General features: G+C 47.0%; 1 protein-coding gene across 1 annotated transcript in view; it reads left to right on the top strand.

Annotated features, from left to right (window-relative positions):
• Window positions 1-17,714, top strand: part of LMX1A (LIM homeobox transcription factor 1 alpha) — a 145,330-nt gene that overhangs the window by 120,786 nt on the left and 6,830 nt on the right. The window contains exon 5 of the mRNA XM_074960943.1: window positions 15,334-15,503. Coding sequence (XP_074817044.1) covers window positions 15,334-15,503 — 170 coding nt within the window. The remainder of the gene's footprint in view (window positions 1-15,333; window positions 15,504-17,714) is intronic.

Raw genomic sequence — 17,714 nt, forward strand, 5'->3', positions numbered from 1 at the left:
GACATACCCCGGATTTGGTGACTTTGCGGGCATACGGCCAAAGGAACTGTTTGATAGGATGTCTGGAGAGGGCTGAGAATATGATTCCCCAAATGACGAAGGGCTGGGAAGGAGTTTTGGTAGGTGCATGGCTGGCTGAGTTCCCGTTGAAATGGTGACTTCAATGCTGCTGGAATTTGATTGTGCTATTAATGATGTGTTAGGGTGTGAGAGCCTTGGATCGGCCTCTTTCATTATTTTACATATAACATCTCATAACATTACATATAACATTAACGTTTAACATTTCCTTTATAAAACACCCCCCCCCCCCAAACCCTAAATAAGAACAGTCCTGCAGCAAAGGCTAGAAAAATAAAATGAACTTTGAGCAGAAATATTTCAGTTAGAAGAAAAGAAGTACTTGTGGCACCTTAGAGACTAACAAATTTATCTGAGCATAAGCTTTCGTGAGATACAGCTCACTTCATTGGATGCATTGGTGTCCCTAAAGACAGGGTGCAGTCGCTAAAGATACCGTCTAAGTGCATGCAGGGGCTTACAGTCACATGCCATTTACCTGTGTCTTGCAATTGCATCTGATTTTCCAAAATACTTTTTGCTTCTTTTTGAAACATGTTGTCAGATGATAACATGCTAAACACCTGGAGGGCGGAGCCCTGTGAAAGGAATGGCCAGCAGTCATTTGTAGCAAATCTTTGTCGCTGTAATAACAGCTAGCTCTTCTGTAGCAGATCTCAAGGTGTGTTGCAAAAGGGATCAGTATCATATCACAAGAGGGGAAACCGAGGCACAGAGCGGCGATGTGACTGGTCCGAGGTTACTCAGCAGGCCAGTCACAGAGCTGGGAATAAAACCCAGCTCTCCTAAATCCTAGTCTAGTGCTCTGTTCACTAGGTCACACTGCCTCCCCTAAGTCATTTGGAAAACAAATAGTTGTCATTATCCTCTCACTGGGAATGTCCCTTCCCAGTACAGGTTTGATGAAGCTGGACTGGGACCTTTGTCTGCACTTGTAATGGAGATGGAAAATCATTGCAGCTGTTGTAGTGAGTGTTGGGTGCCTTGCTGATTTTGCTGTTGGGGGTTGTATGTTTTGGATGCAGCGGTTATGGTGAGTGAGTATCCAGAGAATGAGTGAGATCCCTTGTAGCCAGTGGATCTCCTGGAGAAAGAAGCTGATATTCCACAGCTTTGGATGGCCCCTATTGGAGGGCTTCCATGCCATGTGATATTGAGTCAATTAGCTTCAGGAATGACGAACGCCAACAACCGAAGGTGCAGTTGCAAGTGTTGTTGCTAGAAAGTCAAGTAGATGGTTGCCCAATATTGGAATGTATGAATTAAGAACATGGTGCTGTGAGAGTGCTGAATCAGACCTTGGAAAGTCAACTGGCAGAAAATCCCTCTCTCCTCCACTCTTGATTTACTGGAGATAAATATCTATATCTATCGAGGAACAAGCAAGCCAATTCAGATAAAATAAGAACCAAAAGGAAACCTCACCCCAAAAGTGAACCATATCTGATTTGTGAGGGGTTGGTTTTTTTGTGTGTGGTTTGTCTAAGTTTGTCCCAAGTATTCCCAACAACCTCGGCTTTGCTTACAGTACTTCTAGCTGAAACAAAAGGAGTGGCAGAAACCTCAGGAAAAAAATGTCAGTTCCTATGAAAACTCCAGCCAGATTTTGGAGACCCAGGAGATCTGGAGGGTTGGGACGAACTTCGGAACAGACTCCACATTTTTGGACCTATCCCCAAACCAGACTCAATCCCCAAACCTTTAATGGCGATCCGCCATTGCTGCTTGTGACGTGACTGCTTTGTAGCTCAGTCCAGGATGTTCATCTCTCTTTGCTCCTCCCATCTGGTGGGTTCAGTAGTGGGATCTCACTGAATGTGGTGGTGTGCATGTGACATGGTGACTTTGATTTGTGATGCCATCTGGCAACCCAACATCTCAATGCGCCTTTTTCGAGGAGGAGTGAAAAGGAAATGGGTGATATGCTGCCCTCTTCTGGAGAGGGATGGCTTTGCACTCACCCTGGCTGAGCAGCTGCGCAAGCCAGTGGACTGCTGCCATGCCCTGTGGTAAGGAGACCGAGCTGTGAGCCCCAAAGCAGAGTGGTGCTCCAGGAAGGTGGGGTAATGTCATGTCATGTGTGAAGAGGCCAAGGCTGTGCTTCCGCAGGCAGAACGACAGTACAAGCAGAGCTCCAGCGCGGCCTTTCATGAAGGAGTCACCTGTGCGATTTGGCCAACCACCTCCATGCTCCTTTAACCTCTTCCCATGGCTTCTCAGTCCCCTAACTCTTCTCAGGCTTCTGGCCTGATTTCCAGACGGGCTGAGCAGCCGTAAATCCCAGTCAAGGCCATAGGAGCTACAGGCATGAAACCAGAGAGTGCCCCGCCCCCGCGAGGTTGTACTCTCCGTCGCATGATTCCCCATCCCACGAACTCACTTGGGTGGAGTGGGACCTTGAGGCCTTGAACCTGTCACCACAGCCAGCTTTCCCCCAGTGCCAGGTGAACCCCATCGAGATCTCAGATGGAGCTTGGTCCCTGACTTTCCCTGTGCTGGAAGGAGCTGTGAAATTAAGAGCTGCGTGTCCAGCCGGTGGCTGCCTTCCCAAAGGCCCTCCAGAAATGTAAGAGGCTGGGAGGGAGGGACACAAACCGAAGGCCATTTTGTGAGAAAATGCAGATGAAAAGCAAGGCTGTGGAAGCCATATGTTCTCTTTAATCTCCCAAACCCTCGCTTCAATTACTGCCTCCCCTGAGCTTCAGCGGCCAAGCCTAAGTAAACAAGCCCTTCTGAAAGAAGACCCTGGTTTCCAATTAAAAGTGTACTAACATTTCTCCTCTCCCTAATTCCCTCCAACCAAAGAATTTTTTCATCTCCGCGCACGAAATCGAGTAGCCCTGGATTGCCCCCCCACCTCACCCGGCCCGGCTCCCTTCCCCATTGAGCTGTGGGGTCGCCCAGAGGTCACCACAGACAATATAAATGGCCCCCAGCCCTTTCCCATGTGACGTCAGGAGGAGCCTTAAAGATTAATTAATTCCTACCTCGTTCACGGAAGGCTTTAAAGGCAGAGTTAATTAAAAGCATTACCACACTAAATCCGACTCAAACCCCCCCCCCCGATGGATTCTTGGAGCAGGTGTTTGGGGAGTGTTTGGGGAGCCCCCCCTTTCATCACTGGCAGAGTGGAGCGCAGAGACCCGTTTGTTTGCAGCGGGTGGTTTTGTCATGTCTTGAAAGCTGTAGCGGCTCCAGTATTGTCCACTGAGCTGCGCTTGTCAGACACTAACAGCAAAATGTCCTGCTGCGCTCCTAAAGTCATGTGGTTAGAAACAGTAGCCAGACGCTAGCTGGGAAATAGCATCAGGGCAGTAGAACACCTACAGGCATCATCATAAGATGCTCACAAGCACTCAGCCTTCCTTCAGTGAGATCGAGAGAGCTTTGTTGCCATCACCTCTGCGGTGGGATATAAATGAAGACAACAGGGTCACTTGTCCCAAGCAGAAAAATTTCAGGTTCCTTAGTCTTTAAGTCTCCAGCAATGGACTGAAGCCACCAAGTTCAGCTCTGAGGGTTTCTTTTAGGCCCTATATAATTATTGATAAATTACACATAGTGTTAGGCAAACATGCATAGTTTCTGAATAGAAATGGGCCTGACCCCTTTAGCTTTGGGAAAGTTCAGATCCAGCAGCAGTTTCTTCTGCAGAAGCTGACATAACGCTTAGTGGAATATAGCCGTTTATATAGGCATCGCTTTACCAGCTACTGAAATGCAGCCACCTCTGGTGAGGAACACCCATCACAGGTGTCTAACTGCACCGTATTGCTGCACAGTGGTTTAGGATGGGCATAAGAATGCCATGTGCAGTTGGAACTGCAGGCAGCAGAATGAAATGACCCACACTGGAATGTAAGCAGGACATTGGTGTTAATGCAGCATTACACATACACAACGTGGCAAGGAACCAAAAAGTGGCTAGCCCTGCAGTTACATGTTGCATGTGAAACCCAGTGAGCAAACCCCCTTCCTTGGTTTCCCAGTAGCCTGCAAGGAGAGTGGGTTTCTTTCTTGGAGAGGGAGGAAGAGAAAACCCCTGCAGCAGCCGCCAGAGATTGGTGGGAATTAGTGTGACCGGTCTGCCCCCTGAACCTAAGCTGCCTGTGGGGTGGGAAAGGAAAGCAGCTGCATGCGGCTAATAAAGCATGTTGTTCCATGTCGGCGGCGCCTATTAGCCACACCAGGTGCGTGTGCTCAAGGAAGAGCAGGGCTGGAAGCATGCAGAACGTCAGGGGTGCCATAGGGAACCAGTTAAGTACAGTGGTTAGGCAGCTGCACTGTGACGGCTGCTTACCACACCAATCATAGACTAGTTACCTTGTGCTCCTCCCATCTGCCTGTCCTATCCCCCTCTGGCTCTTGCACATCGGCACCGTCTTTTTGTCATGTGTAGAGCTCTGATCCTGGACTCAGGCCTCTAGGCACAGCTATAATAATAACAGCGATGATGATGATGATGCCAGCAGCAAAATCTCTCGAGCAGTACTGTGCCACTCCTCTCCTGCTGACTAATGCGATCCTTGGATGACTACACAAGGTGATATCGAAAAGGAGCCAGGAGGATTTTTAACTCTGTGTGACACTGACCTCCTTTGTAAAGCACTGTGAGACCTACTGATGAAAAGTGCTGTGTAAGAGCGAGGGATTAGTTAGTTAGTTGGCACTGGTTCAATTGCTGCTGGATATGGTGCCCACAATTCAAGAAGGATGCTGATAAATTGGAGAGGGCTCAGAGAAGAGCCACAAGAATGATGGAAGGATTAGAAAACCTGCCTTAGACTCAATCTATTTATCGTAACAAAGTGAAGGTTAAGGTGTGATTTGATCACAGTCTATCAGTATTTACACGACGAACTGGGATTTGATAATAAAGGGCTCTTCGGTCTAGCAGAGTAAGATATAATAAGCTACAATGGCTAGAAATTGAAGCCAGACAAATTGCGACTGGAAATCTGGTGAAATTTTTGACAGTGAGGGTCGTTAACTCTTGGAACAACTTACCAAAAGTCGTGGTGGATTCGTCATTACTGGACATTTTAAAATCAGGATTGGCTGTTTTTTTCCTAAAAGATCTGCTCTTGTTCAACCACAGCTATTGGACTTGAAGCAGGAATGAATTCAGACTAGTCCTGTGGCCCGTGTGATGATGCAGGAAGTCAGGCTACATGATCACAGTGATCCCTTCTGATCTTAAAATCTATGCTGTATCTCGCTGAAGTCTTAACGATCATTATCAGTTGTACTGAGGTAGCCCTTCGCAACCCCAGCCTCAGCGTGAAATGTGCTTTCAGCCCAACACCCAGCAGTAGAACAGAGCATCTCCTCATTTCAGTTTCCCAGGATCCATCCCTGGCTGTCCAGCAGCTGCTGCAGACGTCAGGAGAGGAAGAGCTCAACACACAAACGTATTATTGTTTATTTATTGCTATTCCAGTAGGACCTACTGATCCCAATGGAGGTCAGGGCCCACACTGTACAGACACACAGCAAGAGCTAGTCCCTACCCACGAAGAGCTGGTAGTCTAAATAGCCACAACAGAAGTAAAGTGGGAAAATGAACCATTAGGCTCCACTTTGCAGATGAGGAACTGAGGGATCAAGTGACTTACCCAAGGTGACATATGGTGTCTGTGGCAGGGCTGGGATGTCAACTCAAATCTGCTGAATTGCAGTCTAATGCTCTAAACACAGAGCCATCCTTCCTCCCTTTGCTAGGAACAACTTTTGCCTATTTTGCGAATATACTTTTTATAAGTCTGGCTGATGTTGAAGTTATGTTTTTCTAGCGCAATTGACAGAGAGGCATGAATGGGTGTGAGATCCTCACTGACTTTCTAGAATTTGTGATTCAAATTCTTGTCCACTGATAGAGAAATTCCCTGGTCCCGCGTGAATGTATCTTCTGTGGACTGCTGGTACCTGGAGTAATTCCCAGTTTCCTAGACTGCCTTAGTAAGGCATATGCAGGGTTGTTGTAGCCGTGTTGGTCCCAGGACATTAGAGAGACAAGGTGGGGGAGGTAATATCTTTTATTGGACCAACTTCTGTTGGTGAAAGAGACAAGCTTCTTCGGGTCTTGGAATACTGCAAATACCAGGTGGAACAGATTGTTTAGCATAAGTAGTTAACACACATTTCAAGAGACCATGCAAGGTAAAGTAAGGTTTGACTGGTTCTCATAATTAATTGAAAGAGAAACAAAAATATGTCTGGTTTCAGAAGTAGCAGCTGTGTTAGTCTGTATTCGCAAAAAGAAAAGGAGAACTTGTGGCACCTTAGAGACTAACAAATGTATTTGAGCATAAGCTTTTGTGAGCTACAGCTCACTTCATCGGAATGCATCCGATGAAGTGAGCTGTAGCTCATGAAAGCTTATGCTCAAATACATTTGTTAGTCTCTAAGGTGCCACAAGTTCTCCTTTTCTTTTTTAAAAATATGTCTGCAAATCTGGGAATTTCAATGTGGCCCATCCTATTTCTGAGCCCTGCTTAACCCCCCTGATTCTTACTGTGGAAATGGGCCAGAGAGATCACAGCCAACTACCTGCTTTAAATTACAGCCTGCAAGGTGTGGAATGCAGCTGGAGTTTCCCCAGGCCACACCCATGTCTGTCAAAGACCACATCCACCTTTTCTGGCTTCAGTGCAGACCTCCTAGAACTGCTTTGCAGCTTCCATTGCACTGACCAGAGTCAGTCTCAGCTCCCCATGAGCAGGGTCCCCACCTTGGTGAGATCACTGCCGACCTTGTGACCACATGGGAACATAGAGGCTGGGAGACTCTTCCCAGGCCCTTTCAAGATCCTCTAAGGTTGGCCTTAATTACTGCCATTTTGCTTATCCCTTCAATGAAGCCCCTTCCAAACCTGCCCACACTGTATCATGTTGTTAAAACAAGCCGCTTAGCTTCATTATAGGTGTAATTACCATAAACACTTCCCCAAAGGATCCTAGAGGAGCTTTGCTGGAAAGGTTATGATTGATTTACAGCACATTAGAGGAGAGTTCGTACACAGTAAAATGGTCATTTTACAAGTGCTTTCATGATGCTCCTCTGAGGATTAATAACTGAGGTTACCAATACAGTATTTGAGTCATAAATAAGGTTTCTTAATTATGCAGCTCAATAAAGTGTTCATTGCATAGCATCTTCTGTGCAAGCTGGGTCCCAAAATGCCACACTGAGTTAAGCATCACAAAGCAGCATGGGACACAAGCTAGAGAGAACAATTGTGGAGAGGCATTGAGGGGTGAAGAAATTAAAGCAGTTTGGGCTAATAACTGAGGAATTAAAAAATGAAAAGGAATGTTTTGTTATAGAAAATTACAGTGGGGGGGCATAAAAATCACTAATTAACGGTTTAAATTTAAAAAAAACCATGCACACTTCATGGGTTACTATTATTTTAATCAAGATAACTTCAGCATTGGGATAAAAATGGTTTGAAACAATTTCCTAGTGCTTAGTGATTTTCAAAAGCATTTCAAATCCCTACCTCTGTAGCTTCTGGTTCAACCGTACAGAAGCAGAACTGGAACGCTGGTGGTTACCTTCCTGCTGCAGCCTATGCTAACTTGCCGTGCAGACGCCACTTAAACTGGTGGGAGAGCTCCGTGGATTTGTTCCCAAGTAAACAAGGAATAATAAAATCCAGGAGGTGTCAGTGAGTGGGTCAAGGGAGACAACTGTTCTGTACCTCGCTCTGCCGCTGACCTACTGCGTGGCCCTGGGCGAGTCACAGCCCCTCTCTCTTTTCTTGCCCAATCTTTACTGCCTTGCCTCTCACTATGTGTCTGTACAACACCCAGCACAAAGGAGCCCAGGCCTTCGTTGGGGCCTCTTGGTGCTACCATAAAATAAATAATCCTAAAATGACGTTGGGGCCTGATCCTGCTATATGATGAGTGCGCACTACAGGATACCAGGTGCTCTCAACTCCCACTAAGTATTGCAAGTCCAAAGTTTCACAGATTCCAAGGCAGAAGGGACTGCTGTGATTATCTAGTCTGATGCCCTGTTTAGCACAGGCCAGAGAACTCAACCCGAAATAATTTCTGGAACTGATCTGTTAGAAAAACATCCAATCTCGACTTAAAAATTATCAGTGATGGAGAATCCACCACAATCTTTGATAAGTTGTTCCAGTGGTTAATCACTCTCACTGTTAAAACCATTTACGTCATATTTCCAGTCTGAATTTGTCCCACTTCAGTTTCCAGCTATTGGATCATGTTAGACCTTTCTCTGCTAGATTGACAAGCCCGTTACTAAATATTTGTTCCCCATGTAGATACTTATAGACAGTGATGGAGTCACCCCTTAGCCTTCACTTTGTTAAGCTAAATAAATTGAATTCCTCGAGCGTATGTCTCCACTGCACTGTAAGCCCAGAGTTAGTGGGACTCAAGTCAGCTGACCCAGGTTAGAGCATCTACACTGATTGTTAACCCTAGGTTAAGAATTTTCAAACCTGGTATCCACAGTGCAGCACGGAGACCCGAGTCTAACCAACCATACCGCAGACTCCTTACTGCTCTCTCTAAATGTGGCCGCTCTAGGCCTTTGACCGTGGTGCACAGTGGGAAAACTTTATTGTGCACCCAGCACGTTACAGGAAGTTTGAACAGCCTGCCTACACTGCCAGCCGAGCAACAGGGGGAAGGCTCCTTTTCAACTTCTCTTGCTTGCACTTTCACTCCTGTGTCAGGAAACGGGCAAAGCTTCCGTGAGGCATTGGTGGGCATTTTGGCAGTGTTTTCTGACCCACCAAAGGCATCTGACAGAGCTTAACATGGAGAAGGAGGAGGCGTATCCACGCATGGCAGACTCACACTCACTAATGTTGCTCATGACACTCAATATAGCCGCTGATGCCTCCTACGGAGGCTAGTGGGATCCCATCTTCATGAGGACCTGCAATGACCAACAGTAGGCCAGAACTTTTGCATGAAGAAAGCGACATTTCTGGAGCTTTGTGAGCAGCTTGCCCCACCGTCCGGCGTAAAGACAAACGTATAAGGGAACCCTTCCCAGTACAGAAGCGGGTTGCATAACCATCTGGAAGCTGGTTACACTAGACTGCTACAGGTCCGTTGCCAACCCAGTTTGGTGTTGGAAAGTTGATTTGTGGGTAAATCAGTGGCGGATGTTTCTGAGGCAATCAGGCGTGTGGGTTAGCCCAAGGCGGTGGGCATTAGAGATATTCCTGAGGTAATTGCTGGCTTTCAGAGAATGGGGTTTCCTATCTGCGCTGGAGCCATTGGTGGGACTCATGCCCATAATTTGCCCTCCACAAGGGTACTACCCCACTGTTATGCCAGCCCTCATGGACCACAGAGGGAGATTTAGTAATGCCAACATAGGCTGCACCGGGAAAGTTCATGAGACAAGGGTTCTTCGCCATTGGGAGCCTACGTTCATGGACAGGCTGGGACACTATTCCCACCACATGACATTGCCATCAATGGAGCTACTGTCCTCACTGTTGTTCCAGGGGACTCTGCATTCCCCCTTTTGCCTTGGCTTATGAAACCATACCCTGATTGCAAAGGCCCTGGCAAAAGACGGTTTAATTATGCTCTTGGCAGGTGTAGAATGGTGGTTGAATGTGCTTTGGGCAGATTGAAAACCCACTGGCGGTGGCTACAGACCCATTTAGAGCCCAGTGTCATCAATGCTGTCCCCCTCACTGTGGCTTGCTGTGCTCCTCCCAATCTTTGTGAAGCCAGAGGTGAGCTATTTCCCCCGGAAAGGACCTGTGCGGGCGAGGGGCCACTGTGCCGATACACACAGCCAGAAAGTGCAGCTACCACAGCTGGAGCTGGCTGTGCCCAGGCAACCGAAGTCAAGGCTGCTTTGTGCTCCCTTCCGCGTTGCGGGTGTGTACAGCCCAATGGAAGAGGGAGACTAGCACCTTTCTCAAGTGCTTGGGGGGGGGATTAATTGATGGGGGGGGGCTCAGTGCTGCGGGGGGGTGGTGGTGGTGGTGGTGGTTGCCATGCAATGTACTTGCCAATGACAAGATGACTTATGGAATGGGCAGGGGCATGATTCACAATATGGATTCGTATAAGGGAGTGATTGAAGTGTGGCTTGCTGTACGGAACCATATAGAGGCTTAGGGTCTGCTTACTGATTCCTAATTGTCCCTCATCATATGTTCACCTTTATTTCAAATCGGATTGTATCATGAGATGCAGGGACAGCAATAAACTTTCTTGATGACATAAAAAGCTTTAGTTATAAACATGTATTAAAACCGTACAACATTCACCCATTGCCAGACAGGCAACACCATAACACCAGTTACAACAGGATTTTTCCTAAAGAACAACAACAAATGAGCATGAAGTGAAAACTGTGAAATCATGTACAAGACAGAAACCCCCATCATGCCATGACCCCTGGCCCCCGCAATCTCCTTTCTCTTCCGTCCCTCTTTTTGCACACTTAGCACTGGGGAAAGGGGGTGGAGGTATCCCCAGGAAAAGGGGGGTCAAGACTAAGGCCTACATGGGGCTAAGTTGCCCTGCCTGGCTGCTCATGGGACTGATTGCGTGGGTCACCCAAACAGGGAGTTTTCCGAGCTGTTTATGGACTGAGGATACATCGCAGGGGACTCGGGCTGTGGTGTGGGAGAGGCAGCAGGAGCCAATGCTCTGGCAGACAGGATAGATCTGAGACACACCAATGGTTCTCTCTGCTGAGCAATGTCCGCCTCCCTTAGCCGCTGTTCCTTTTCCAGGAACTGGGAAGCAAGTGCCTGCTCCCGCTCTGAAACCCTGTCCTCACTCTGTGCAGCCAGCCGGAGCCTTTCCACTTGCCCCTCACGATGTCTTTTCCCTAGCCGCAAGTCTTTGGAACTGGACTTGCTCGTTGGCCCTGTCTGGAACTTCAACTGTGAGTTCATCACGGAAACGCTTCCTCTTGGAACGGTCCGTGGAGGCACGTTGGCCCAGGCTTCTGCTGCAGTATGGGCGAGCTGTGAAGGTGCTGCAGCTGGTTGATGTTCAGGGGCTTGGACCAGGACAAGACCCAGTGGGTTATTGTCTCCAATAGCTTAATGCAGGAGCACAGAAAAAATCCTTGTGGAATTTCAAGGACATAAAATGTTTCTTTTCCAAACTGAACCCCAGTCTATTGTGAAAGGGATGCTTCACTCTCTGCACACAGCCCGTGGGGCAGTGAGATAAGTGCAGAGACCAGGCTAAGTTAAACATTCTCAACTTTCTTCCAGTCTTCAGGAACTTCCCCAGTGTTCCAAGACTTACTGGAAATCGACATGAACAGTCCAGAGAGCTCTGCAGACAGCTCTTTTAAAACTTTTGGATATGAATCTTTCAGACTGGCTGATTTTAAAATGTGGATTTGATAGTGGAGTAGACAAAGTCGGCACCTTGTAGGAAGCACGCAGGCCTGTATTTTGTACAGTGTCTTTCTTTTAAGCTGTATCCCAGAATTCTGTACTGGCTTAGAAAATTTAGTTATGGAATTGAATAATAGAGGGGGGCAGATAATGGGCTTTTCTGTTCGCTGGCAATGCTGAAAAAAAGGGTTTGGGGTTGAACTGGAACTGAAATTGTTAGAAATTTTTGGCAAACCATAAAGTTAAAATGAAACAAAAAAATCTTCATTTCAGTTAGAACAAAATGTTAAGTCTCAAGAAAATGGAATAATTTTTGATTGTTTTTAATAAAACAAAAGGAAATTTTGAAATGAAGTCATTTTGAACCCAAAAGCAAAACATTTCATTTAGAAAAAGTCAAAATGAAATGTTTTGATTTTTTCAGATTTTTTCAGATTTTTTTTTTAGTATTTTCAACCCAAGCAATTCAGCAAAATGAGCCCAGTTTGGTAAAACTTTTTGATGTGGTTGAATCTGAATTTTTTTTACCAAAAAAAAAGTTTTGGTTGAAAAATTTCAGCCAGCTCTACTGAGTAATGGATATTGATGTCTGTTGATGTGAAATTGACATTTATTAACCCAAGAGGTAAATAGTGACTAATATGACCTGCATGGGAAAGAAGGTCTTAGGCAGTCTTAGGCCATTTGTACCATTTGTTGGGTGGCAGGAGATAAGAGCCCAGAGCGGATGGATCAGTGAACTGGTCTGGCATACTAGGAGGTTGGATGCTGTATAAAATGGAACAATGGTCTCTTGTGGTATAGAACGGGTTTCAAATTAGACAGACTAGTGATCCAGACTGTTGGAGCAAATCCTATGAGCTGTTAGTTGCGTGGAACGGCTATTCCAACCCATACCTCTCAACTGTCCTGCATTGTGCAGGGCGTCCTACACATGGCCCCGATTTTTAAAGTTGTCCTTCAGTCATGTGCATTGCCATTGCGAAGTCCCGATTCAGCTGCTCAGCCACGTTCCTTTTTTGGAGCCGCATGTCTTGGTGCGTGATGTTGTCACATCTCACATTTGCAACCAGTCACTGCCACGCTGCAAGCAAGTGGAGCAAGGGATGCCTTGCGGGCTTCCCTACACTGGGAGAAGGTCCCCAAATTCCTCTCGGAGCCTGAGATCAAGGGCATCCTACAGGCACCCGTGTTGGTTCCCAGGGCCAAGGAAGGGGCAGCTGAGCAATTGCTTAGCCCCTTGCTGGACTGCTCCTCAGTCACCTGCTTCCTTGAGTAGTTGGATGTGGAGCTGGGCTGGCTGGGTTTCTCCAGTGGCTCGGACCTCAGGCTCAAGTGAGTGGACGCACATTTCTAGTCCAGCTTCGGGAAGACCATCTGCAGCTGCAAGGATGTGGTTCGCCGGCAGATCCGTTCTGCCAGGGAGGGGGATCCCCTGCCCATGCTCTTTCCTGCAGCCAGGACTGTTAGCATCCCTGGGGAACTGAGGGGCCACTGCACTGATCCACCTGCTCCCCTTTCCTATGAGCTGCAAACTTGGATCAGGAAAACTGGAGTTGCCATAATACCCACCTCTGTCACCTCACTCCACAGTTTGGAGCTTGATCTTAACCGTATGGGTTCATCCTAACTTTCTTTCTGTGTTATTGTATTTCATTAGTATAAAAAAATCACTAATTTGCTTTAATGCTTTGCTCTTCCAAAGCCCATGACTCTCAAGCGCTCGCATTATTTTCACCTTAGCATCTTAAATATGCTTTTAGTGCACAGAATCATTGTTTAGTTTCACCATCATAAGTTCCAGGCTATTTGTATGCTTGTACTTTGATTTAAAAACAAACCCAGTGTGTCCAATAAAAAAGATTGTCCTTTATTTTAAAGTGGGTTGTCCCTCATTGTCTCTCATTTTGAGTGTCACAGTCCCTCATTTCAGAGTCCGGGGGTTGAGAGATAAGTTACAGCCTTTGAAAATACAGTGAATTCATCGGCTGAACTCTGATCCGTCTGTATTGCTCATGCTGCCAAAATTACTTCCCTTCCTGCTCCTCCATTTGGACAATTCAGCTTTTAATCTGCCACCTGAGGCACTAAGCAGTGAGTTTATAAGTTGTTAAGTATTTTAGACCTCCAGGGAGAAATGTCCAACTTGCTTGGCTTCAGGCTCCACCTCCTGTCCTTGTGTAGAAAGTTCAGCTTTCCTCGAAATGGATTTATAAATCGTCGTTCCTTTTTCTAGTGCTGACACTATTGTCTCAAGCAGGGCTCCACAGGTGTCTAGCTCTCACAGGATATAACCTTCAGCGGAGACTGCTTACATCATAAATTGGTGGAATGAATAGAGGAAAAAAGGGGCCGAGAAAACCCTCCCCAAATTCCTTCCAATCTTTAACAAACATATGAAACAAGTTTAAACTTCACATGGCATTAATTCTTGTTTTTCCCCAAGTGCCTGAGTTTGGGTGGTTTTATGTCAGAGAAGAGATGTATGCTCCTATCGCCTACGGTTCTGCAAACATCGAGCACTAGTCCTTTCATCTCGCTTTCACATTGTCAGGTTAAATTATGAAGAACATCTAGACTTTGGATTTGGGGGTCAGAGCCTGTCCCCTCTTTATCTCTCTGTAATATTCGACTGCTACAGCATTTTTAGTCCTTAAGAGAAAAGTTCTCCCACATCAATTCTAGGGAGAAGCTTCTATGGTTTCGTGTTTTGCCTTGGATGTATTCCTGACCCAAAATCATAATGTCCTCTTATATAAACTGCATTTGTACACATTTAAATCTGGCCTGATCTATGATCCGTAAGTGAATGCACAGCAATATCTTCTGATCAGTCAAGAATGGCCCCACCCTTCTTTTGTATCAGTATAAACTGTCCTGGCACAATGTGTGATGATGAGACCCACAAGACAACAACAGAAGGGTGATTTGAGGAGGTCATTGTACAATAAAGACACAACACGGTGGATAGTCCTGGCTTCTAGGCCCAGCTTTACCCCTGATCTGGTGTGTAACCTTGGTTAAGTCACTTCATCTCTCAGAGCCTTAGTCTCACCATCTGTAAAATGGGAATAATGATACCTTTGTAAAGTGCTTAACACAAGAATCTGGAAGTTTGGGTTGGGCCTCCATAGCTAAGGCTGCATCTAGACTTCCATTCTCAGCCCTATTATGGTGTGACCAACCTGTGTGATTTTATTATGAATCTCACAATATTTGGTGGAGTTTGTTACATGATCCTGGATTCAAACTTGTGAATTTCCCCTTGTTCAAACTGGCCACCACTTCCCCTTGCTTTCAACAGGGCTGAAGCCAAACCTCCCCCAGTCAAGATGGCAGAAATTCCACAAGAGTTTTGCATGGAAAAGCGAGGCTGCCTTTAGTGAATATGGCCGTCCCCTCTGCTTTCAGCAAAGCCAGGCTGCCCTCAGGGAAGATGGCTGCCACTTTGTGATTAGGAGGCTGGATAGGAAACTATGAGGAGGCAGGAGAACGTGGAATCCCCAAAGTCTGTGGTGTTTTGAACAAAATATATGTGGCCAGATGGAAGTGTAAATAAATCTATGTGACTGAGGTTTGGCAGGGTGGCTGGGGAACTTGCAGCAAAAAGTCTTTAAAAGGTGTAGCTATAGGTACTAAGGGTTCAAAAGTGGCCAAGTGATTTAGATGCCTAAATTCCATGTTCACAAGTGACTTAGGAGCCTAAAAGACATTGAAAGTCAAAAAGTCTCAGGCTCCTAAGGCCAAGTGGGAGTCGGGCACCTAAATCCCTTTGAGGATCTGGGTGTTAAAATGTACAGTTCAGCTAAACCAAGACGCGCCTCCCAGAAAGCTGGCACGCTCTGCCCATCACCTTTATGGGCCTGCTTAATTCTTTCAGGTAAAAGTGATGATGAAGAGAGTCTATGCAAAATAGGCCACGGTCCCGGGAAAGGTGCCGAGGACAGCAAGGATCACAAGCGTCCCAAGAGACCCAGGACAATCCTGACAACACAGCAGCGGAGGGCGTTCAAAGCATCATTTGAGGTCTCCTCCAAGCCATGCAGGAAGGTACAGTGAGAAGAGAACCGTCTGCATGCGGGAGATGTCAAGCCAGATCCTCAGCCAGTGTCACTCCATTGAAGTCACTGGGGCGGTGCTGATTTACATGGGCTGAGGATCTGGCCTGCTCTGTTTCTGTTGCGTGTGTGTGTGTGTGTGTGTGTGTGTAACATGTACCCACACAGCCAGAGGTACCCAGGGAACCCAGCTTTCCAAAGCACCTCCAAATGTGAGCAAATTTCCCAGCTGTGCATGCAAGAAGAAATGAAGGCGATGTGCTGTAAGGATACATATGAACGCCTGTGTGCATGCAGCATGGTGGGTAGTTCTTTGGCTCTGGGCCAGACCCCAACCTGGAGTAAATCCTCCTAGTTCCACTGAAGTCATTGGAGCGACACCGATTTACACCTGCTGAGTCCCAGTCCCATGCCCTGTTCACTGCAGGAGGGTAGGTGGAGTGACTGGTGTCTGTGGCATGCATGAAGTGCACCTACCAGTACCCCAGAGATTCCAAAAATCTTGCAGACGAGCCTGCTTCTGTCTCCCTGGGTTCTCAGTGTCCTAGTGAGAGTTAGGTGGAATGGTATCTTCCACGAGGAAGATTAAAAAGTAATATCCTTCCTTTGGAGCGGGTTTGCTTCGTACCACTGATACGCTTAGCTGGGGGAAGCATGGTCTTGTAGTTATGGCACCGGCACGAGGCTCAGCAGAACGGGTTTGGTTCCTAGCTCTGCCCCAGACTTCCTGTGTGAACTCGGGCAAGTCCCCTGTGCCTCAATTCCCTGTCTGTAAAATGGAGATTTTAATCCCCCCTTTGTCTTGTCTGTTTAGACTGTAGTCTCTGTAAGGCAGCGTCTGTCCCAGACACTGTGTGCTAGGTGCTGCACCACACAGAGTGGAGGCTACGACCCCTGTCCCAAGGACTTCATGGTGGAAAGGATCTCTTAGCTCAGGGGTTCTCAGCCTTTCTCTTTCTGAAGCCCCACCAACATCTTATAAAAACTGCATGGCCCAACTGTGCCACAACAATATTTTTTTCTGCATATGAAAGCCAGGGCTGGCGTTAGGGAGTAGCAAGCAGGGCAACTGCCTGGGGCCCCACACCACGGGGGGCCCTGCAAAGCTAAGTTGCTCAGCCTTCGGCTTCAGCCCCGGTGGTGGGTCTTGGGGCCCCAGGCTTCAGCCCCACATGGTGGGGCTTTGGCTTTCTGCTCTGGGCCCCACTAAATCTAACATTGGCCCTGCTTGGTGGACCCCCGGACTCCTTGTTGAGAACCACTGACTTAGATCATACCGGAAAGTTAGCGGTGGAAAGGATCTCTTAGAGCATCCAGGCTATTTCCTGGAAAACGCAGGATTGTTTCCTTCCTATTGTACATTTCTCAGTGTTTTAAGTCTTGTTGTTAAAAAAGTCCCAAGCACCTGCAATCTGTGCTCAGATTAGGTGTTTGCTGGACCTTAATGTCCTAGAACTTCATGAAGTTGAACCCAAAGAAAGTAGGACCTCTGATTACTGGCTCTAATAACACCGATGCAGTTGCTGAGCAGTGCGTCTGTCCTGGTGATTCCACTGGACAATATATCCCTGACTCCATCCTCACCCAACTCTGAGATCCATATTATCCTCCAGTTGGCGGTCCTCCTGGGCCAGCTACTCGGGTGATGTAGATCAGCACAAGTCCATCGAAGACAATGGAGCCACGCCAACTGGGGATCTGGCCCCTTCTCGCCATTCCATCATTAAAAGGGCCTTTTCCCACCAGTGCTCCGGCAGATAGATTTAGAGTTACGGCTCCACGGCTGTGTTTTTTCAAGGCTCAATTACAGTAATTGTTTGTTATACAGGGCTCCTTCTCATCACTGATCGAGGCTAACGGCTCATTCAGGCTGCTGTGGATTCCATTCTTACGGGCATGGAGCTGCCTGAGAACATTACTCCGCTGCAGAAATTGTTGCGCTGACTCCCTGTCGAGCTAGACATTGATTTTCTTTAAAGTTCTTCTATTGTGTTTAAGGTCCTGAGTGGCTGTGGGCCAGATTATAGACCCTATCTCTGTTCTGATGTTCCCAGCCAGTTCTTATGATCAGAAGCTGCAGGTAGCTGGACTGGGCCTGGCTGTGATCTTGCGTCCGTGGACAAGACAGCATCTTACAGTCACGTGCCACAGCTGTGAGGTTCTCCACCAGTTGCAATAGGAAGTGCTCAGTCTGTCTCACAGC

The sequence above is a fragment of the Natator depressus genome, chromosome 8, assembly GCF_965152275.1.
Source record: "Natator depressus isolate rNatDep1 chromosome 8, rNatDep2.hap1, whole genome shotgun sequence".
In the NCBI taxonomy this organism is placed as follows: Eukaryota; Metazoa; Chordata; order Testudines; family Cheloniidae; genus Natator; species Natator depressus.